Here is a 23,218-nt window from a genome sequence, read left to right as displayed (position 1 = left end):
TATATTTACAGATATTTTATTATTTTAATTATGTTGCAAACAATGACATCAAGATATACTGATGGACAATTATTCATTTATGTGAGTGCACGAGTGTGTGTCAACAGTGAGACCACAAAAAGCAGAATGAAGTCCTCGATATTGGGGATTCTCAGTACATTAACAAGGCAGAGAAAGCGAATAGCTGGAGTCAGAGTCCGCTGTGTGCGCACAGACAGGAAGTGACATCCACGCACACATCCATAGATTCTACATACACAGCTTTGGGATGGCAGTGGTTGGGCATACATGACTCTACTGTTGGAAACAGTACGCTGCGGACCAGCAAGCACAGCAAACTACTCGCCACTGATGTAGTCTTATAAGTTGCTAATTGTTGCCTTGTACGGCAGCCAATGGAGAACCTTTCAAACTTGCTCCTGTCGGACTTTCGTCTGTCTGCCCTGTTAATCTGATCAGGAGGCCATCTTCCTATAACTGTGTTCATAGAAAACACATACACACCTTAATAGTTAACACAGAGCAGCCTATAGATATTGCACGTTGATCTACGGTGGAGGTGCCGTCCTCAAAAAGAGCGTCTTCCTCTGCAATGCCAAAAACCTCCCTGAATCAAGAGAGACTGACTAGATAGCTCATCGGCACATGGTCACTGAGCAAGTCAAAAAGCCCGTATGGGCAACATCTCCTGAAGTCTTCACAAACGCGCGCACAAGCGGACGGGCAGCAGATGGTGCAAGCAAGCAGCAGAATGACGAAGCAATGAAAGCGCTATATCAATGACGCAGTGTTTTGCAAGGAGGGGTTAATGAAACCTGACCAAATGAAGTCATTTTCAAGAATAGGGAGGCAGAATGTGGGCGGTCAGAGTGAAATCTGGGAGGAAATCAGACCGTGGATGAGATGTAGCTGCATCTATGTGGAGCGCCTTGTCTCGAAAGTTGAACGCAGTCCTGGAAATGGTGAATGCGCGCAATTAAGAATGAGTAAAATGGCACTTCACTTGCCCTCTATCAGTAAATAAAGTATATCAAAGTCCTCCATTTCCAAGACGTGGTGACAGAGGGTGTCAGAATTATATCTTCTGTACAAAAAAAGAAAGCAAAAAACAAAACAAAACAAAAATGTAAACCCTATTTTCTCCAGGGACAAGTGCACTTTACTGATCCATGTCCTTTTAAAAGCGATTCCTTTTCTCATATCGTGTTTCCTGCACTTCGTTTATAACGGGATTGCATGTGGATTTGCCTGTTTTTTTTAAATGGAAAAGGACTTCATGGATGAGAAAGGTTCAATAACGTGAACTGGAGTTGTTACCACTTAAAGTGACGAATCTTTTGAGCATCCAGGCGTTCACGCGGTTAAATTACATTACAGACCCCCGGAACAGACACGTCAAGCTGTTCATCTTCAGTCAGTTTAAATGTTTAAAAGTTTCTCTTTTCTGTAAAGCAGAATGTGACAAATGTCAAAGAAAGAAAACGTAAACGTCCAACAGAACGGTTTTGAGTGCCCTGTATCCTGAATTCCCCAAACAGCATCATTCTGCCTTCTGTTCATAAACGCTTGAGGCGAGAGCAACACATGTGCTCCGCATCTCTACGGTACTTTAGATGAGGAGAAGCAAAAAAATTTACAGTATACAAGGTCTGGATTCACCATGCAAGAATACTTGTTTTACTTTTTACTTATTTTTTTTTTTTTTTAACCTTGTGAGTGTCTTGTGTAACATTTAATAAGCTCAAACTACATCCAGAGTAATTTACATAAAAGGACAATAGTTATTAGAAGAGAGCTGGATGAGGTGGTAACCATAGTAATGAGTGCATCCTGAAGAGCAGGTGTGGGAGTGGCCAAAGTGGTGGCGTTGGGGGGGAAGGGAAGGGGTGGATCCTATGGCGATCAGCGACATTCCCACACTTTGACCGTTTGATCTACACTTCCTGTCACCACGTAAGGAGAAGTCTTGTGGAAATCTGTGGAAGAAAGGACGAACATTGCATTGATTTAATGGTGTAATGAGACCAAATTTCACCATTTCCAGGCAGACATCTGCTTGGCTTACCCAGAGAGGTAACAAAGTGTTCATGGGCACTCAGGGTCTTCATGCAGCGCTTGTTCTTATAGTCCCAGATACGTAGGGTCTTGTCATCAGCACAGCTCACAACAAATCTCCCACCAGGATGGAACAGCACTCCACGCACCCAGTTATCGTGACCGACCTGAGAAGCGAGAGAAGTTAAAGATGAATGAAGAAAGAGAAATGGATAAAATCCCAGAATTTGCTATATGATTCATCAGATCTAGTAAATGGGAAAAGTCACTTCAGTGTTTATTTGAAAAAGCAGCTTGCTGATGTGTCACCAATCAATCAAATACAAAGCAGTAATAAAATGTGATATATACACAGTGGCCATGTTCAAAATACAGTGGTATACAACCATTCCAATGCAAAATTTCTATATGTATGGAATACCATGAATACATTTCACCAAAATGTGCATTATAAAATAGAACACATTGTGCTGGGTAATGCAATGCAACTTTTCATTAACAGCATCAGTTAAGCAGAAGGAATCAGCTGCTACTTTAAACATCTCTTTAACTGGACTGTTATTGACTCTTCATACAAACAAAATTGGAGTTTTCAGAAATCGTAAACTCAGCATTCAGCATAATGACAATGTCACAATGTAACATACTACGGTTTACAATGTAAAAGCCTACTTCCATCACAAACAAGAAAAAAAGCAATACTTTGGCAAGTCTTTAATGACAAGTTGAAATGATTTTATAATAAGATTTAAAAAAAAGTCTCCAAATTATGACAAAGTGATAATGAGTTACGCTGAAGCTAACAGGCAATTACAAAAGTTAAAATTATGAAAAAAAACATTACAACTTGCCAGGTATGACTTAGTGTCTCAATTTCAACTTGCCAACTTCTCATATTTATGACGGGTGAAGTCACATTTCAAAAGGAATCCATATAATCAGGAATTCTACACAAATTTCCCATGCAGAAGTCACCGTGTTGACCAGCAGAAAGTTCCTTGGTTTGAAAGGGACTTCTTTGTGAGCAGTGCATCATACATTTTTACATTACTGATAATCAACAATGGACCTTTTTTGTCTGAGAAATTTCACAAATCTCAATTTGATCTCTCAATTTCACATTTTTACTGACAACTTGTGTCAATATCAACATTTTATCTCTCTGAATTACAACTTAGTATCTTATGATTTCAAGATAAATTTCATTATTATGACTGTCTTTTTCTATTATGTTGATGAGTTAACAGTTAAAAAAAAAAAAAACCTGTACGTTTTCTATTCTGAACACAGGCAATATAGTTATAGAAATAATACAATGAAGCTGCCTGAACTATAGCTTAACTCACCAGTGTCATAAGGCACATGCCAGTACTTATGTCCCACATTTTAATGGTCTTGTCTCTGGATCCAGACAGCAGGAATGGCCCAGGCTTTCCACTCTTCTTGTTCTGGAAGAAGAGAGTACACATGATAAATTATTAACGAAAGACAATATATCATTCTAGAGGATCATGATGCAGAAAAGGGAAAATGAGGCTCACATCAACCAACAGAATGTACCTCAGAACCTGTAGCCTCAGATATGGTGGGATGTGCACTCTCAGGGGCCCAGGAAATGCACTCCACCACATGCTCGTGCTCCCGCAGCTCCGCCTTGCACTCCTTGGTGGCCACCACCCACACGCGCACCGTCTGGTCATTAGAGCAGCTGGCCAATAGTGTGCCGTCTTGATTGGGCCGGACCATACGCACCCACTCCCTGTGACCCGTGAACGTCTTCACACAGTAGCTGTGGCAAAACAAAGAGAACCATTATACAATGACATGCATATGCTTCCAGAATGTTTTGCATTGCTTTGCAAAAAAAAACAAAGACTAATTATGTAATTACTTGGCTTGAGGCAATAACATCGCAAAAACTACAAGACATTCAAAGCTACACGTGACTCGCTGAAATCCTTCAGAGAACAATATTCAGATCACAATTACCCACACAATGCACTTCAGTATTACTCACCCAGTGGCCACCTCCCACATTTTCATGGTCTTATCCCTGGAAGCAGACACTATGTGATCACCGTTGGGCATGATGGCAACTGACGACACATTGTGATCATGTCCTGAGGATGTGAGGAAGATGAATGAGATAAAAGGTGCAGGGAAAAGCTTAGTTACAGTTTGACTCAAGCAACTGGACTTTTGATTAGAAGCACAACCATCCAATGTCAAACAAACAAAAGCTAACCCGAATCTTCATTTGAAATATCTAAAGTCATTTACCGACCGATGTAAAGGACAGGACTTATGGCATATGATTAAAAGAGACACCTTTGTTATCTGAGAGAGAGATTTAAGCTGTCAGCCTGGTTAATCCTGGCCCAAACAAACCTTTACCCCTCCCCCTGGACCAACAGGTCCTGACTGAGTCTCAGCGTCCAGAAAGAGGATTCTCCAGCACACTAATAAGGATCCCAGTAAGCTTTAAGCCTATATTGGAGGTGGCTGCAGTACATGGTAGGTCAAAGGCCATTTAAGGAAGTTCTTCCAGCAGTAGATTTGAATAATGGTAATAATGTGGTAGTAAATGCAGTAAATATGTACCGTGCATGGTCCTGATGCACTCAAAGCCCTGGAAGTCCCAGAGTTTGATGGTCATGTCCGCAGAGCAAGAGGCCAGCAGCTTTCCAGTCTGATCAAAGGAGATGTCCTGCACTGAGTCAGTGTGACCCTTCAGGGTACGCTCGAAATCCCCAGCCTCGTAGTCCCAAACCTGCAAAACAATGCAACGGAACATACTTACACACACACACACTTTTTTCAAAGTGATTCAAAATAATAATAATAATAATAATAATAATGTTGCACACTTTCAAGTTTGTGTAGCTGGAGTAAAACATCTGAGTGCTATAGTACTTTCAGAACATAGGATCTTTTCACACCGCATAGTTCTAGGAACTATTCACACCAGCAGCAGAAACTCTGAAGTGGCCGATAGAGACATCTTTATTCGTGGCATTTACAAATTAATCGGAGAACGTGGTAATGGCGGAAATGGAATGTAAACACACAATTTACACAATTGAAAGAGCATGAAAATCTGACAATCTCATTTGACAACTTGCAGTGTTATCATTGAGGATTAGAAAAGAACAACGCTGCAGACAACGAGTAAATGCCGTTAGATGTTTTCCAAGTTCATGGAATAAATATTTTTACTTCGCTTTTCAAAAATGCCAGGTAGCCAGTGTTTCTTATGCGTTTGGCCAGTCAGTGTGCACTTACGTCATTGGTAGTTCCTATAGATCTGTCTTAGACCTACTCTAAAATAGGAGCTAATTTAGTGCCCCCAAATGGAGTTCCTAGAACTAAAACCTTTCTTGGTTCCCGCGATGCAAACATGGCAAAAAGTGGGAAATTCCACCAATAGTTCTAGGAACTATAAAAAGGTTCCTTTGGTGCAAAAGCTACGGTGGCCGAGAGAGCTCAACGCGCTGCAAATAGAAAAAACACCTGCAAATTAAGAAAACAACTTCAATTTGACAACACACACACTACAAATACTCACAACACCACCAAACAAATGCGCTGCAAATAAAATTCTTATTTGGTTGTGTTGTGAGCATTTGCAGCACCTGCTGTCAAATTGATGAAGATATTTTCTTGATTTGCTGGTGCTTTTTCTATTGGCATGCGTTTTCTGAATTGCAGCGCGTTGAGCTCTTTTGGCCATCGTAAAAAGCCCCCAAACAAAACGGAATTCATTTTTCAGAATCAAACTACCCCAGTGCAATTCTGAACAAAACCCACAGCCAATTAGAATCATCATAATGATAATATAATAAATATCATATTATACATTCTAAACATGCAATCAAATAAAAATACACAATAAATAATATACTATATAGTAGTATAATAATTGTTCAATAACTGATATGATCATATACATAACATCTCAAACTTCTGAATGGTTGTGTATACAGAATTATGAAAAAAAAAAAAAAAAAGAAAACTAAAAACTAGAGTGCTCATTATTAGTGATCCATATTGGGAACATCTTAAAATACATTTTTTAAATTTACCTAAGACAAAATTCTTGCAAACTCAAATGACAAACACAAAAACAGGACTGTTTTTGCATCGTTCATGACAATGCACCACTCACAAACTGTTAAAGGGTTCATATAATGTCCATTTTCCACAAGTTGAATTCTTTAGGGTCTTAATGAAAAGTCTGTAACATAGTTTGGTTAAAATTTCTCATTGGTAGTGTAAAAAACACCTTTTTCACCCTGTCAAAAACAGCTCTTGTCAAAGCAAGCTGTATTGTGTCAATCTCCTTTAAATGTTAATGAGCTCTGCTGACTCCGCCCCACCCTTCCGAGCCGCTCTCTGAGGGACTGTTTACTTTAGCCGCATTCATCGTGAAACTTGCTAATTAGCACATTATTAGGAAAGGCGATTTGCAAAGATTCATTTAAAAAAACCTTGTACTCACTTCTTCTGGAGGTGAATCTGGATCACGAATGATTCATAGACGCATTTAGGTAGATGGAGGGCGCATTCCCTTCAGAACCAAACCTAATCCTCTTCAGCCGCTCAGATGACGGGAGTAAATGACTACTGCTATGTTCATTATTACATCCAACAACAAAACACCTCAATCGCTTAGGAGTCATTCTTGTCTACATCTGCTCCGGCGGTGAAACAACTCATGACAGCTCACTCAGGGTGGGTCTGAGGTAAGACACCAGTGCAGTCTGTGCTAAAATGCTAGTGTCAATCAAACTATAGTGGGAGCGGCCTCCGATTTGAGAAAGGGGTAAAGATTTTAGTAGATTTATAAAAAAATAAATAAAAAAACCCACTGGGTGGATTTTTATCATTATAGGGTGGTTGTGTACACACTGCCAACACACATTTCAGTTCAAACAACTTGTAAAAGTGCATGTAGCATTAGATCACCCCTTTAACTCAGTGCTGGATTTCCCCAAAACAACAGAGACTGCTAGAGCTGCACAGTATCGTTTGCATTAGGCAAATATGTTTTGGACAACCAGTACAATTTTATTTTTGCAAGCTCTACTTTACACTAAAGCTCCAATCTAGAATGTTAAATGTACAGTAGCAAAGCTTAATAGCAGGTTTTAAATGTAGCATACAAGAGTATACCACTTCAACTGCAAATGGCAACAGGTTGGAAAACAGAATATAGGGGAGATCTAGAAGACCTATATAAAAAGGTTTGATGCAAAATGTCTCCAGCAGTCTAGCTGTGATATTTATTTGGGATCTATCCATGTCTTGACATGTGGATAAGAAAGATCTGACAGAAATGCAGGCTGAGAACGCTTATAACTGAACTGCCTGGTGTCCAGAGAACTGCTCACTGCGCCGTTGCCCTGGGAAACCAGAGCATCACGATTTCTCCATGGAGATACTCAGTGACTCAGCAGAAAAGCGTAAGAGCAGATGGATTTATAAACTGAAACATGGCACAAGACAACATACATATAGCATATGCATACATCCTTGTGCAGCCTATCAAAGTCAAAACATCTCACAAACACAGAATAAAAAAAAAACACCTTTATAGTGGCGTCCTCTGAGGCGGAGACCATGAGGCTGAACACAGGGTGGAAGATGACGCGTGTGACAGGGCTTCTGTGGCCACTGAGGGCGTACTTCTCAGGCGGGCGTGGGATCCACTCTTTGGGGTCTCGTTTCTGTCCCACGGGGCCTCCTAAAGTGATCTCTTCCTTAGCTTCATTTAGTTTGGACTCCAACTCCATTACCTAACAAAAATACAGGACAAACTAGGATTGTTTATCTTGGAAAATTGACACCTGTGCAATTATTTAAGAACTCTAGCCCAGTTTTTTTAATAAGAATATACTGAAAAATGATTTACTGACCTTTTTTTGTAATCTGATAACTGAAGTCCATTTCTTTTCCAAAAGGCCTGCATACTTCTTGTCCAACTCTTCATTCTAAAGACATTACAAGTGAGAATGGGACCTACTAACACATCTTTTTCCAATTTGAAGCTTAGTGTGAAAACATGCTATTACCATATCCAACTCTGCCTCCTTCTTAAAAACAGAATATGCTTCTTCATAGCCATTAGAGCGCAAATAATCTGCTATCGCTCGATTTCTGAAAGAAAAAGAGGTGATTTTGTTAGACAAAGATGTGGAACCATGCAGCTAAGCCTTTCCTCTATGGAATATGATCAGTTTGTGATCATCACCAAATCCACTTAGATTTAATACATGTACAGTAAATGATCAATGACGAGACCGCACTTATCGCATTAGCAGTGACAGAGATGGAAGTCAATATGCAGCAGGTTACAATTACTGATCCATGTAAATTTTGTTAGGGACATCAAGACTTGGACACGTACAGGCTGAAAAGTTTTGAGAGTGACAATGGCATTCAAATGCAGGAATGAATCAGCTACATTATTGTTATGAAATAACCTGTGTACAGACTGTGTGTACAGAACGAGATTTAATAGAAGTGACAAATGTATTTAGCTGCAGTGTGAACAAGGTCATTCTTTTGCTTTTCACAGATGTTGTGGTGATGAAATACTTGTGTCCTACAGACCATTTCGGTGAAACAGTGATGACGTTTTTGTGTGCAGAAAAGTGGCAGTTTTCAAGTAGCAGTCTATGGAAGCCATGGAATTAAAGAATAAAAAAAGGTAAATTTGAGTTTATATTTCAAAATATATTAATTCTGACTTTATTCTTGCAATTCTGAAAACAACTCATCATTCTGTCTTTTTGCCCTCGTTCAGAATCATTCCTATTCCCCATTGCTAATAGTTCCTATCCCTAACTTCTGGCTTTTTTTTTCCTTCTCAGAATTGACAAACTCACTATTTTTGAGTTAAATCAAGTTATAAAGTCCGAACAAGGAGACATAAACCTGCATTTGCGAGAAAAAGTCAGAATGGTAAGATAAAATAGGTAAATGTTATGTAAAATGTTATTAGTAATAGGTTTAAATAGCATGTCATGCTGTAACTGTAGGGCTAATACAATATGTCCCCTGAACTGCATGTGTGAATATAATGTAGACCTATTGTTTAAATCAAATTTATGCTTTAGAGTAATCATAGCAGTTTTCATCCATTGTCTGTTCATTTAAACATCCGCGTTTAGCTTCAAATGGCATCTTAGGCCCCGTTTACACTAGTGCGTTTTCGTTTTAAAACGCACTACTCCGGCTTTTGAAGTTGAAAACAGAGACTTTTGAAAATGCTGCAGAAAAATCCGGGGTTGCGTATGTAAACGGACCAAAACTGAGACTTTTGAAAGCGCCCACATTCGCTCTACGTATCCTTGTCGACCGTGTAAACAATAACATCATGCTCATTGTTGTACCCATAGATATGTAAAGGTAGATTCCCCATTCGACCGCTCCAAGCACGCAGACGCGTCCGCCATCTAAATAATAGGGAATCTACCTATACATATCTATGGTTGTACCTGCATGAATGGTCATGTGACATACGTTTTCAGTTATGTAGTGTAGACGGAGATCATTTCTGAAATGCAGCGGAAACGCCAGTGTAAACACTGATCGTTTTCATTCTAAAACGCAATTTTAAAACAAAACCGCACTAGTGTAAACGGGGCCTTAGACGACAGTATTCCTTAAAAATGATTTGCATTCTGATTCTGACAACCAAAGGCACAAAAATATATTTTTCCTCTTATTCCATGGATTTTACCCGTTTCCCTCCACTCGTTACCAGTGTTTTTGTCACCACAATGTGCGGGCAGCTGCAAGTGATGTAACGGTGAGGTCTACATGGCAATAAAGAGTGCAGTTCCAGCAGTACAACTCGGTAAGAAAGTTCCATCTTATAATGATGGTGGAGACCAGGGGGGAAAAAAGAGGACCGGGAAGTAACCAAAACACAGTGCCCTGGTTGTCATGGACACTCACCACTGAGGATGGAAAAAGTCTCAAATGACACAGCAGGAAATGCCAAAATGGAGGACTGAGCACTTTCACTCAGTCTCTCGAAACACAGCCTCTTCTTTTCTCTTCCTGTGCTTCATTATGTAAATGAGACTTTCACCTCTTCAGATGATAGTGAATATTTCATGAGCTGACCAATGGGCTAAATTTAGACAGTGATGTCAGCACCTTCGAGACTAGTTTTAGTAACAGTTACTTTTCAGAAGGAAAGAGTGAAACAAGCAGTCGTCACCAAAAAGGCAAAAACTGGAATCAAAGAGCAGCCACCTCATTACATTTTCATTTCTTAAGTTTCTTAACGGTGATGTGTATATTTTTTCCTGTTAAAATACTTTCTCCAATGCCAATTTTATCTACACCGATAACTTCAGAAAGCCAACTTATGAGTGGCTTGCTTACAGAGCGCAAAAACACTATGGCACTGACTGTTCACTGACTGCCTGATGGCATTACAAGAACATTTTGCGGTCTCAAGCCCTTCACTAGTGGCTACCCTAAGCTGTGACAAGCACCAGACAGGGGGAAAGTATCCATTACCCATAAAGTTCACATTTCATGCTTTTAAATGCCCCATCCATAACAGGTCCACTATCTCCTTACCATTTACTTTGCATCTGCTACAATGCAAAACGCGCATTTTTCAACATCAACGTTAATAAATAAGAGATCACATCGGAAACATAAGCAGTTTCCAATGCATACACATTTACATTGTCAACACATTTGTTGTTCCTCCTGCACTGTTTACAGATACTCAACTGCTGTTGCACTTGTGTGCGATCTCTAAAACGTCCGGATGCTGCACTGCTCTCACAACTGACTTGCACTTTTTTTTTGGTTACATCATGTCAACATCATGTCATTAACAAACAGTGATTTTTGCAAGGTCATCTCAAATTACACTTTAAAGAAAAACTGTAAAGCATGATTTAACTTCAGTGTAGTGATTATTAAGTGAGCTGCTGAATTACAATCATTGGCCTCAACTGGTGAAGGCTTTTGATGTTTGTAATGCTGCTTTGGCTCAAAGGCTTCAGCAGTACAAGCTTCCAGCAATAACTTTCCTTCCAAACCAGGCGGTCAGGCAACAACGACATCCAAACATACCCATCAAATGTCAGACAGAACTGCCCTTTCACCTATATCATAACACAGTTTCTTCATCACTATCACTCTTTAAATAAGTGAATGGAGAAATTCACAGATTTCCGGTGCACCCAAGATTACCCAGAGACCCCTAGGGCTACGTGATGCGTAAAGAATGCACAAGGATGGTCATGCAATTATGAACCCCTCCTCCACTTCTCAGTCGTGAGGCTTTATGAAATATTAAAGCTAACTAGCTATCGTAGGATGCACCCTGAGGCGCAGGCAGTCGTGCTCTTTACTAGTGCACTGAACTGCACTTGATGTCAAGTTTGACTGGGTGTAATCATTTAATGCGATCACATATTGATATCTACCCATTTCACAGTGAACACTTGCTTTATTTTCAGGAATTTAAGTCACTTTTTTAAAAATCATCTGGAACATGCTGCAACATGCATTGTAAAGTGGCTTACATTACCCAATTAATGGCAAGCACACAAAACACACAAAGTGAACACATTAGGATTCATGCCGAATGAGAAGCTATTTCTATATAAATAGAAAAGCGCTATATAAATGCCTCATTCATTCATTTCCCACACTCTGGCAGTTTCAGTTTCACTTTACATAATTTTTGTTTAAACTTGGTGTTCATAATAAATGTTGAATGATGAATTTAAATAATTACTCAAAAAAAAAAAAAAAAAAAAAGTGTCTTATACACTGATGCAGCTTATCTCCACACAGTGCAATTGTGACCCTGTGTGATTTGTTTTCTGGACAATGTTAAGTGACAGAATTTCAAATATGGTAGACTATTAATGTGACCGATACAGATCTGTATTTTGAGAGTACATGAGAATTCAGACTCACAGTTCGTCTCGTTGCCTCTGTGACAGCACCATTTTGGCAGGAGAGTGGGGGCGCTGTCTCTGCCCCAAGTAGGGAGCTGGCAAACAGTCCCAAGCAACTCCTCAGCAGGACGAACTGTTGGCTGAGACACACAATCTCACTCCTGTGCAAACCGACGTCACTTGTGCAGCTCGGAGACTTTGTCCACAGCGACACTCAAGACAAAATTGATGACCCACTGGAACTAACACCAATTTGATCCACTTGCCATCTAGCGAAAATGAGAGGGGAAAAGAGATTAATTAGAAAAAACAAAAAAAAACAAAAGCTCATACAAGAGAAATGTGAAGCGGCAATAATTCTGGCCTTGACCTGACTGAAATCTAAAATGCCCTCAGACATTTAACCAGACAAAAAACCTTTACAAACACAATAAAAGAGGGATCCTTTATTAATCTATTAGCTTTCTTACTCATTCTCAAACTTATATTAAATCAAACATGTCATTCTGACCATGTGCACTCACAAGAAACCATCACGGCCAACCCAAACATCTACAGTAACATTTAGCCCCTCGATGACAACCAGACTGGAAGTGGCGTGGCGTAAATCTCCTTTGCTAATCCTGAGGGGATGGTGGTCCAATAAAACAGTTGTCCAGACGAGAAGTGGGGTGTTGGGGACTGAGACAAGACTTTGTAATCCTTTCAGTCGGTTTTGACAGCCTGCAAATATCCACTCTAATCTGTGCAGTGCAAACTAAAATAGCTCGACACAGGTGAAAAATGCCTAATCTGGCCTTCAGAGAGCAGATGAGATATCCAGACATGTGGCTATGTTTTGGACTTGGGAAAGAACATCAAATATTATGTTTAGTGCAGTTCATTCCAAAAGCACATTAATACAATCTTCACTTCAACAGCCCTTCATGCTTTTTGCAAGACATTTTGCGGTCATTATCAAAACGGTTTAGGAATGCCTTGTCTCTCTGAATAAATTTTTTTTTGTCCATGCTCTACAGCCAATACATATCCATTTGACCCCAAGGTGAATATTCTTTATAAAATCACAATATACCTGAACGTTTATTTACTTTGGCTGTTATTATTACTACTATTGGACAGAATATTGACTATTTCTATAGTAATTGCTTTACATTAATCCTCAAGTATTTTTGGCTGAAGACTGAAAGAGGGTTTTTAAAAGCGATATTTCACACAAAAATGAAAACTGTCACCATTTACTCATCCTCATGTCATTTCAAATCAGTCTGAGCTTCCATTTGCCGATTTGATGTGCTCTGAGTGTGCATTGATCAATGCTTGTGCATAAAGCCGAAATGAAATCTGTTCAACATATAAAGCGACCGTCTCTTCAGATGACCTGGATTAAATCATTTGATTCAGATGGATTATGTAGTCAAACGGAGGTCTTTTTGAAAGAATAATAAAGATATCTTCATTTGTGTGTTAAAGATGAACAAAAGTCTCATGAATTCGGAATGATGAATGATTAAATTCAAGAATTTACATTTTTTGGTGAACCATCTTTTGTGTAATTCACAATAGTTTGAAATGCACTCCTGCCATAATTAAATATAACAATAATGTTTGGAATAACATGTAAAAAGCATTGATCACTTAGGGTTCTCAATGCACATTACCACAAAACTGAACTGTGGACATAAACTGAACCAACAGTTCACGTGGAACAGTCAAAAACAGCAAACTGCTCTGAGGCCGCTGAAAAAACAAGGCCTTATACCACGTGTGTTTGGAGTATGTGTATGTGTAGTAGAGGACAGATCAGAGCGCCGCTCATTAAATTTGAAGCATGTTGCACAGTCATGCAGACACATTAAACCACATCAATATTTTGATGTGATAAATTGTGCAGCTCTAATCAGTAATATTGGATTAATTTCTGTTAAGGTATTACTTTGCTTATAAACAACTAATTACTATACAGTTAGTGGTGGGTGATATGGCAAAAAAAAAAATCAATTTTTTTTTAAATATCACGATTCTTTGTCATGTTGGTTTCACTATTTTGCAAGTTGTCTGAGCATTACAATAATATAATAGAGAAACTAATTTCCCTATTATAAAGAAAGCCTTTCAAGGTAAAAAAAAAAGAAAAAAAAAAGAAAGGCAGATATTTAGGCCAAAGTGGGCGAAGATAAAAATCTTTATCATTATTTTATCTTTATTAAAAAATAAGAACAAAGATACACATAACTAATATACAAATAAAACAAACAGTGCTTTATTTTCATGTACAATAGGTTTTTAGCAGGAGCATTCAAGAAGTTGAATCAAATATAAAAATAAAACATACACTGATTCCTAAAGTAACTGTATTAAAGTTCTTCAGTTCAAGAGTAGTGAGTGATTTTTCTCTTTGCGTTTTGTTGTTTTATTAACGTTAAAGGAATAGTTCACCCAAAAATAATCATCTGTCTGTCAATTCTGTCAGAGTTTTATTTTTATACCATCATTTACTCACTCAAAGGTTGTTTTAAACCTGAATGAGTTTCTTTCTTCTGCTGAACACAACATGGAAAACCAATCAGTTGCTGGTCCACAGTGACTTCCATAGTATTTTATTTCCTACTATCAAATTTAATGTGGACCAGCAACTGTTTGGTTACCCATATTCTTCAAAATATATTTTGTGTTCAGCACAAGAAAGAAATTAATACAGGTTTGGGACAACATGTGAGTGAGTAAATGACAAATAAAATTTTAGGGTGAACTATCCTTTAATGACAGTCGGCTGCATGTTTACTGTCCCTTTAAGACCTGCACGCATGTAATATACAGGCGTGCATCTGTTTTTCTCTCAACTGTTTACTTTCATTTTAGACATAACCAACCGAGTCTTTATGTAAACCTTGTGTGTTTTAACAGTATTAGCGCAAAAGATAACTTGGTCCAGTAATCAGGCGCTGTTTGACAGGGTTAGTGCATGCGATTCGGGTGTATGCGCTCAGATAAAGCACACGTCAGACCAGTGCCGAATGAAACATTTGACCGGCAAGGCTTTAAAGCTCATGCAAATAATGTACTTTTGTGATTGTGAATAAGTGCAGTGTCCCGTGAGAGTAAGTGCAGTGTCAGTGTACCGCCGAGTTAACACTGATGTTAATGCATGTGGCATTGTACAGTAACGTAATCTAGAGACGGAGGCACCAAAAATGCAGCTGACAGAATGTGCGCTGTAGCACGATACTACGATATTTCTTCAAAAGCAGATCGTGGAGACATTTTTATCATCCACGATCAAAAAAAACATCATAATCGCACACCCCTAATACAGTTAAAGTTACAATTCATATCCCAAGCGGAGGAAATAAGTCAGCTTAACTTCCCTGAATTACACAAAAAACAAAAGGTCAGTGCACATGTTCATCAAAAGGACATACAAGCTATCCTAATAATCCATCTATGAAACTAACCAAACTTAGCTAATTTCAGCTATAATTAGCTATAACAATAGCTAATTTCTAAAATTCCAATCTCTCCTATGGAAAGCCCAAATATAGGCCTAAACAATCTTTATTGCAATCTGAATTTCAACTTAAACTTAAAAGGCATCTGTACACATGATGTTGGCCATATTTGAGATTATGCAACCCAAAACATATAACTTCAAATTGGGTTCCAAGAATCACTGCTCAACTCGCACAGAAAGTCAGGTTTGTTGAGAAAGGGTCTAGACCAACACTAAGACAGTTATATGCTTTCAGCTCTTTAATATAATGATTTATTCAAAAACATGCCTGTGCACGTCAATGCTATGTTATAGCACTAAGATGAATGTGAAACATGAAATGAGGTGGTAATACACCTTTAGCAACCCCCTACATCTACAGTGAGGAAAATAAGTATTTGAACACCCTGCTATTTTGCAAGTTCTCCCACTTAGAAATCATGGAGGGGTCTGAAATTGTCATCGTAGGTGCATGTCCACTGTGAGAGACAATCTAAAAAAAAAAAAAAAATCCAGAAAATCACAAATGTATGATTTTTTAACTATTTATTTGTATGATACAGCTGCAAATAAGTATTTGAACACCTAAGAAAATCAATGTTAATATTTGGTACAGTAGCCTTTGTTTGCAATTACAGAGGTCAAACGTTTCCTGTAGTTTTTCACCAGGTTTGCGCACACTGCAGGAGGGATTTTAGCCCACTCCTCCACACAGATCTTCTCTAGATCAGTCAGGTTTCTGGCCTGTCGCTGAGAAACACGGAGTTTGAGCTCCCTCCAAAGATTCTCTATTGGGTTTAGGTCTGGAGACTGGCTAGGCCACGCCAGAACCTTGATATGCTTCTTACAGAGCCACTCCTTGGTTATCCTGGCTGTGTGCTTCGGGTCATTGTCATGTTGGAAGACCCAGCCTCGACCCATCTTCAATGCTCTAACTGAGGGAAGGAGGTTGTTCCCCAAAATCTCGCAATACATGGCCCCGGTCATCCTCTCCTTAATACAGTGCAGTCACCCTGTCCCATGTGCAGAAAAACACCCCAAAGATGATGCTACCACCCCATGCTTCACAGTAGGGATGGTGTTCTTGGGATGGTACTCATCATTCTTCTTCCTCCAAACACGTTTAGTGGAATTATGACCAAAAAGTTCTATTTTGGTCTCATCTGACCACATGACTTTCTCCCATGACTCCTCTGGATCACCCAAATGGTCATTGGCAAACTTAAGTCGGGCTGGACATGTGCTGGTTTAAGCAGGGGAACCTTCTGTGCCATGCATGATTTCAAACCATGACGTCTTAGTGTATTACCAACAGTAACCTTGGAAACGGTGGTCCTAGCTCTTTTCAGGTCATTGACCAGCTCCTCCAGTGTAGTTCTGGGCTGATTTGGATCATTGAGACCCCACGAGGTGAGATCTTGCATGGAGCCCCAGTCCGAGGCAGATTGACAGTCATGTTTAGCTTCTTCCATTTTCTAATGATTGCTCCAACAGTGGACCTTTTTTCACCAAGCTGCTTGGCAATTTCCCCGTAGCCCTTTCCAGCCTTGTGGAGGTGTACAAATTTGTCTCTAGTGTCTTTGGACAGCTCTTTGGTCTTGGCCATGTTAGTAGTTGGATTCTTACTGATTGTATGGGGTGGACAGGTGTCTTTATGCAGCTAACGACCTCAAACAGGTGCATCTAATTTAGGATAATAAATGGAGTGGAGGTGGACATTTTAAAGGCAGACTAACAGGTCTTTGAGGGTCAGAATTCTAGCTGATAGACAGGTGTTCAAATACTTATTTGCAGCTGTATCATACAAATAAATAGTTAAAAAATCATACATTGTGATTTCTGGATTTTTTTTTTTAGATTATGTCTCTCACAGTGGACATGCACCTACGATGACAATTTCAGACCCCTCCATGATTTCTAAGTGGGAGAACTTGCAAAATAGCAGGGTGTTCAAATACTTATTTTCTTCACTGTATGTCTACCAGAGACGGCTGATCACACGATCATAAAAGTGCTAGCCTACAGTTTATATGCAAACGTCTATAAAAAAACAAAACAAAAAGAACATTTCTGATTCTCAATTTTGATTTAAAAAAAGAATGCACATTCAAAACAAGTCAGGCACAGTTGCAATGTCAAAAACAAAGTGAACTGATTTATTACTACAAAAAAAAGTTTTATTGGCTTATTTTATTTTCCTTTAAAACAAAGCTAGGCCTACTACTTTCATTACAACAGCATAAACCACTAGTGCTGAAACGACACCATGTTTGAGCACATGAATGGATCAGGTCTGGTAGCTGCCTGAAGTAAGTCAAACATGAAAAGGCGTTGTGAATTTTTCATTGAATGAGGCTGTCTGTGACAGAGCAACAAAATGCATTAAGTGGGTCAGTATGAATACAGCTGATTTTACAAAATTAAGATTCTGTGATCTTTTCATTCTTGAACCTCAATACCTGCAGCTATATAAAGCGCTCATAAAAAGTAAATGCTTTTAAACAAAATTATACACACACACACACACACACAAATACCCTTATTGTCCATGTATATACAGGTGCTGGTCATATAATTAGAATATCAAAAAGTTGATTTCACTAATTCCATTCAAAAAGTGAAACTTGTATATTATATTCATTCATTACACACAGACTGATATATTTCAAATGTTTATTTCTTTTAATTTTGATGATTGGAGCTTACAGCTCATGAAAGTCAAAAATCAGTATCTCAAAATATTAGAATATTTACATTTGAGTTTGAATAAATGACCATCCCTACAGTATAAATTCTGGGTATCTCTTGTTCTTTGAAACCACAATAATGGGGAAGACTGCTGACTTGGCAATGATCCAGAAGACGAACATTGACACCCTCCACAAAGAGGGTAAGTCACAGAAGGTCATTACTGAAAGGTGTGGCTGTTTACATAGTGCTGTATCAAAGCATATTAAATGCAAAGTTGACTGGAAGGAAGAATTTGGGTAGGAAAAGGTGCACAAGCAACAGGGATGACCGCAAGCTTGAGAATACAGTCATGCAAAGCCGATTCAAACACTTGGGAGAGCTTCACAAGGAGAGAACTGAAGCTGGAGTCAGTGCATCAAGAGTCACCACGCTCAGACGTCTTCAGGAAAAGGGCTACCAAGCCACTTCTGAACCAGAGACAATGTCAGAAGCATCTTACCTGGGCTGTGGAGAAAAAGAACTGGACTGTTGCTCAGTGGCCCAAAGTCCACTTTTCAGATGAAAGTAAATTTTACATTTCATTTGGAAATCAAGGTCCCAGAGTCTGAAAGAAGAGTGGAGAGGCACAGAATCCATGTTGCTTGAAGTCCAGTGTGAAGTTTCCACAGCCAGTGATGATTTGGGCTGCCATGTCATCTGCTGGTGTTGGTCCACTGTGTTTTCTGATGTCCACAGTCAATGCAGCCATCTACCAGGAAATTTTAGAGCACTTCATGCTTCCTTCTGTTGACAAGCTTTATGGAGATGCTGATTTCATTTTCCAGCAGGACTTGGCACCTGCCCACACTGCCAAAGGTACCAAAAGCTGGTTCAATGACCATAGTGTTACTGTGCTTGATTGGCCAGCAAACTCGCCTGACCTTAACCCCATAGAAAATCTATGGGGTATTGTGAAGAGGAAGATGCGATATGCCAGACCCAACAATGCAGAAGAGCTGAAGGCCACTATCAGAGCAACCTGGGCTCTCATAACACCTGAGCAGTGCCACAGACTGATCGACTCCATGCCACGCCGCATTGCTGAAGTAATTCAAGCAAAAGGAGCCCCAACTAAATATTGAGTGCTGTACATGCTCATACTTTTAATTTTCATACTTTTCAGTTGGCCAAGATTTCTAAAAATCCTTTCTTTGTATTGGTCTTAAGTAATATTCTAATATTTTGAGATACTGATTTTTGACTTTCATGAGCTGTAAGCTCTAATCATCAAAATTAAAAGAAATAAACATTTGAAATATATCAGTCTGTGTGTAATGAACGAATATAATATACAAGTTTCACTTTTTTGAATCGAATTAGTGAAATAAATCAACTTTTTGATGATATTCTAATTATATGACCAGCACCTGTAGTATACCTGTAGATCACGCTGAGATTTAATGGATTGGAACCATTTACTGCCGTTGAATTTTGATTTCGTTTAATTGTGATCTGATGCAACTGTGTGGGTTTCTCAAACCATTTCTAAGGCCTATCCCACTGTCAGAAACACCTGCTCCCAATAAATTTCCATAATACACTAAAAACAGTGAGGATTGGCTGTATACGTGTCCTCATGACTTGTGAAGTCTTCATAGGATGAGCAGTATAAAAGTATGATAAATATTAAGAGTTGCTAAAAGAATATTATAATGCTGCAAAGAATTGATTTTTTTAATTTTTTTTAATAAATGTAGCAATGGTGTTTTTAACTACTAGGTAAATTTTTTATTTACAACCTCATAATCAGTCTATGTTTTACATCAATGAATACGTTTACATGGACAACAATACTCCGATTTTAATACGATTAAGACAATATTCTTATTAAGAATCTACCATGTAAACAGAGATTTTTGATTTCCTTAATCCGGCTTAAGCCATAATCGAAGTAAATCAAATTAAGACATGGAGTAATTTTAGTCGGATTATCGAGGTGCAATACAGACATATACACACCTTAAATCAACCTATTACCGTTATGTAGGACTTTTTGCCACATTTTGCGACAGGATACACACACGGCAGTGGTCAACCGTTTGACGGCAAACAAAAGAGCATGGTTTCAACAACGCTGTCATCTGTTTGCACGTATAGCATGGCAAATAATAAATTAAAAATGAAACCCCCAAAACTGTATATGGCACCATAACGAAGACGAACTGTATGTTTATGTGAAATTCTGGAGGGGACGTCGGATGGTGACGTGTGCCATTAATCGATCTATGTACTATAACATGTAAAACGGGAACATGAAAGGAATATTCTAAAAGCAACTCATGCAAACACCTTAATCATAATATTATCTTATTCAGAATAAGGTAAATAATTAGATTACTGATGTCCATGTAAACAGTCAATATTTGGCAATAATTTAACAATATTCTGATTAGTACTAAAAACATAAATGCAACAATCTGAGCATTTATTTTTTAATTTTGTGACCAAATGGACAGAATTAGAGAGCTTAGACTATGTTTTTTATTGGAAGTAACAGAGAACAAAGCTCTTTGTGAATAATGGATGAGTGGCGTGCTACAAATAATGTTTGGTGAAAGGAAAAACCACAGAACTGGCAACCCTGGCTTGAACTATGGGTGATTCATAGAGTCATATTATAGAGCCAGAGTTAATTATGGTGTGTGTGTGTAATATATATATATATATTTTTTTTTTTTTTTTAAGTGAGATTACGTTAATGCATTATTATTGCATTAACTTCGACAGCCCTAAATCTACACAACAGACATTTTCTCCACACACTAGTTGCAGTCTGACATGTTTTTCCACCCCGTTTTGATTGACAGGATATAATTGGCCTTGATCATCAGCTGTTTTTAAACAATTCGCAATGACCCACAGAGCAGATAATTGCCTTTATCAACCGCTACCGATTATTGGCCGACACATCGGTGCATCCATCATTTTAATTCATTCATGCCGTTTATTTAGAATTGGTCTGAGGATCACATCCAAAAATCAGATTGGCTTACATGTCAAGCATTTGTGTGGGCGTGAACAAACCCTAATTTACAATAATTACAAACATATGGGAGCACATTGGATGCATTCAGGGAAAAAGGCCTATAACATGTATAATTCATTGATAATCCAGTTTTATTTCTAAAATAAATTCTCTCAAGAATTGTGTGCCAGTTGTGTCAGTTTCATCTGGGAAGGGTAAGGCGTTAGTTTATAACAGGGAAAAAAAAATACATCAGAATTAGATTGCAATGAAGACGTCACGCTGAATGACGTCAGACATGAGGCAAGTTCAGGCCAAGTAGCCTAAAATTAATTAGGCCGGATAAATAATAATCATTTACCACAATAAGGCAACGCCCACGTGGTAAGAGCGAGTGATGACAGCTAAATAATCTAAGGCGTGCATGTCGATATATCAAGTGTTACCGAGAACAAGACAAGCTCACACCTCTACAGGTCATGATTCTTGAGCTGGTGATGTTTTCTAACCAGAATTGAGCATAGCCAACATTAATGTCTGCTCAACATTTAAGTTTCCTTTGGCTCGCAATATCATTTAAGAATATTGTTTATTTATCTTATTCAAAAACATTCCATCTTGAACACAGAATCAAAACATGACGGCAGCCAGACAGTCAACGTCGACAATTTGTTTGCCAACTATAATCACGAACGGCTCGACTTAATTAGCAAACACAGCACAACATATCACACACGCCCCAGTTGACAGATTAAACAGCATATTATCATAACAGTAGCGAAGCATACAGTTATACACCGGCATCAACGTGATGAATCCGGCCTTCAACCATCACAGGCACACCCAATCCCAAATATCACCCTCACCAGCCACTGAAATACAACTTCAACGGCTTTATGAAGCCACGTTATTGCCAAGGAGGTTTTGATACACATAAATACAAATGACACCAGTTGTTATTACTTATTCAATGAGTTTAGTGCGGAGATGATGCTAACAAGAACTAGCTAACATTAGTATGGGTCAAATCACTTAAGGCCGGCTGTCACAGATTTCAGGTCAAGCAAGGGGTTTAATTTAATCGAATGAGAATTAAATAAACGTATTGTTTCCGTGTCTACGTGTGTATGCAAGTCATGCCATTACCGGCGTTAGTTTATATCGCTCTCTGATATTCCCACCCTTATTTTGCTCTAACGGCCTGTCCGCCATTTTGAGTCAGTCAGGCAGGCGGCGCAAATTTCGCAGCCACATACACACTTTACCTGACTCACTTTTACTATAGCGCAGCTAGCAGCGAATAGAAATGACCCTTACCTTCTTATATGAGGGGTGTCTAATCTACCAGATCACACAGCCAGGTAAAAAAGTAAAAACGACTGAGATATGTCTCTGCTGAAAGTCACTTCCGATTTTGCGGCTCAGTCAGCGCTGTTTCTGCTCCTGATTTCTGCGCCGCATAACCGTCTACTGATGACGGACGCGCGCACGGCGAGGCCGGGGGCGCGCACGCCTTGAGGATCACAGCGGTCACTTACATCATAACCTTCAGCTGACACTGAGGATGAGTCGCGTTTTATCAGCTTTATGGTGGGATGTTTCAATAAATATTGGCATTTATGAATTTTAACCACGGTCTGCCAAGTGTGATTTTTTTAAAACATGTTTTTATATAAAAACAAACTAGGACAGGTAACTTAATTGAAAATTATGCACATTTTTGTAAATTATGCGATCCCCTTCAGTTACATATTATTGCACACTGCATAGCTCAAGCAATTAAACTGCACTGTGATTAATAAATGCAAATGAAGAAGTATGTCATAAGAACTGTCGTTACATTTCTGAGTGAGCTACTATTAATTTGATAAATTAGTAAGATTTTAATTCATGTAAACATGCGTACACTGTGTTGCAAATGTTAACTAAGACAAAAACATTTGTGTTAACTGAAATAAAATAAAATACGAATTTGAAATGGAAAAACTAAAGGAAAATTAGACGTAGCTTTGGGAGCTAAGTGAAATAAGTTTAATT

General features: G+C 38.7%; 1 protein-coding gene across 1 annotated transcript; it reads right to left on the bottom strand.

Annotated features, from left to right (window-relative positions):
- pafah1b1b (platelet-activating factor acetylhydrolase 1b, regulatory subunit 1b) lies at positions 1 to 22,734 on the bottom strand. Its single transcript, XM_058758054.1, has 11 exons — positions 22,499 to 22,734; positions 12,016 to 12,265; positions 8,127 to 8,211; positions 7,971 to 8,045; positions 7,644 to 7,850; positions 4,657 to 4,825; positions 4,073 to 4,175; positions 3,616 to 3,844; positions 3,402 to 3,503; positions 2,066 to 2,222; positions 1 to 1,976 (listed from the first exon to the last, which is right to left on the bottom strand). The coding sequence occupies exons 2-11, from the start codon at positions 12,045 to 12,047 to the stop codon at positions 1,903 to 1,905; spliced, it is 1,233 nt and encodes a 410-aa protein (XP_058614037.1). The 5' UTR covers positions 12,048 to 12,265; positions 22,499 to 22,734; the 3' UTR covers positions 1 to 1,902.
- Between the last annotated feature and the right edge of the window lie 484 nt (positions 22,735 to 23,218).

This window comes from Onychostoma macrolepis, chromosome 21, assembly GCF_012432095.1.
Source record: "Onychostoma macrolepis isolate SWU-2019 chromosome 21, ASM1243209v1, whole genome shotgun sequence".
NCBI lineage: Eukaryota > Metazoa > Chordata > Actinopteri > Cypriniformes > Cyprinidae > Onychostoma > Onychostoma macrolepis.
The sequence above is the reverse complement of the archived record's forward strand: the minus strand, read 5'-3'. Positions and strand labels throughout refer to the sequence as shown.

Excerpts from the sequence above, each read along its gene's own strand:
- pafah1b1b (XM_058758054.1), bottom strand. The coding sequence starts at position 12,047 with ATGGTGCTGTCACAGAGGCAACGAGACGAACT. Across the intron at positions 7,851-7,970 it reads TTATCAGATTACAAAAAAAG|GTAATGGAGTTGGAGTCCAA; the intron begins GTCAGTAAATCA and ends TATTTTTGTTAG. Across the intron at positions 2,223-3,401 it reads GCATGTGCCTTATGACACTG|GTCGGTCACGATAACTGGGT; the intron begins GTGAGTTAAGCT and ends CTCGCTTCTCAG.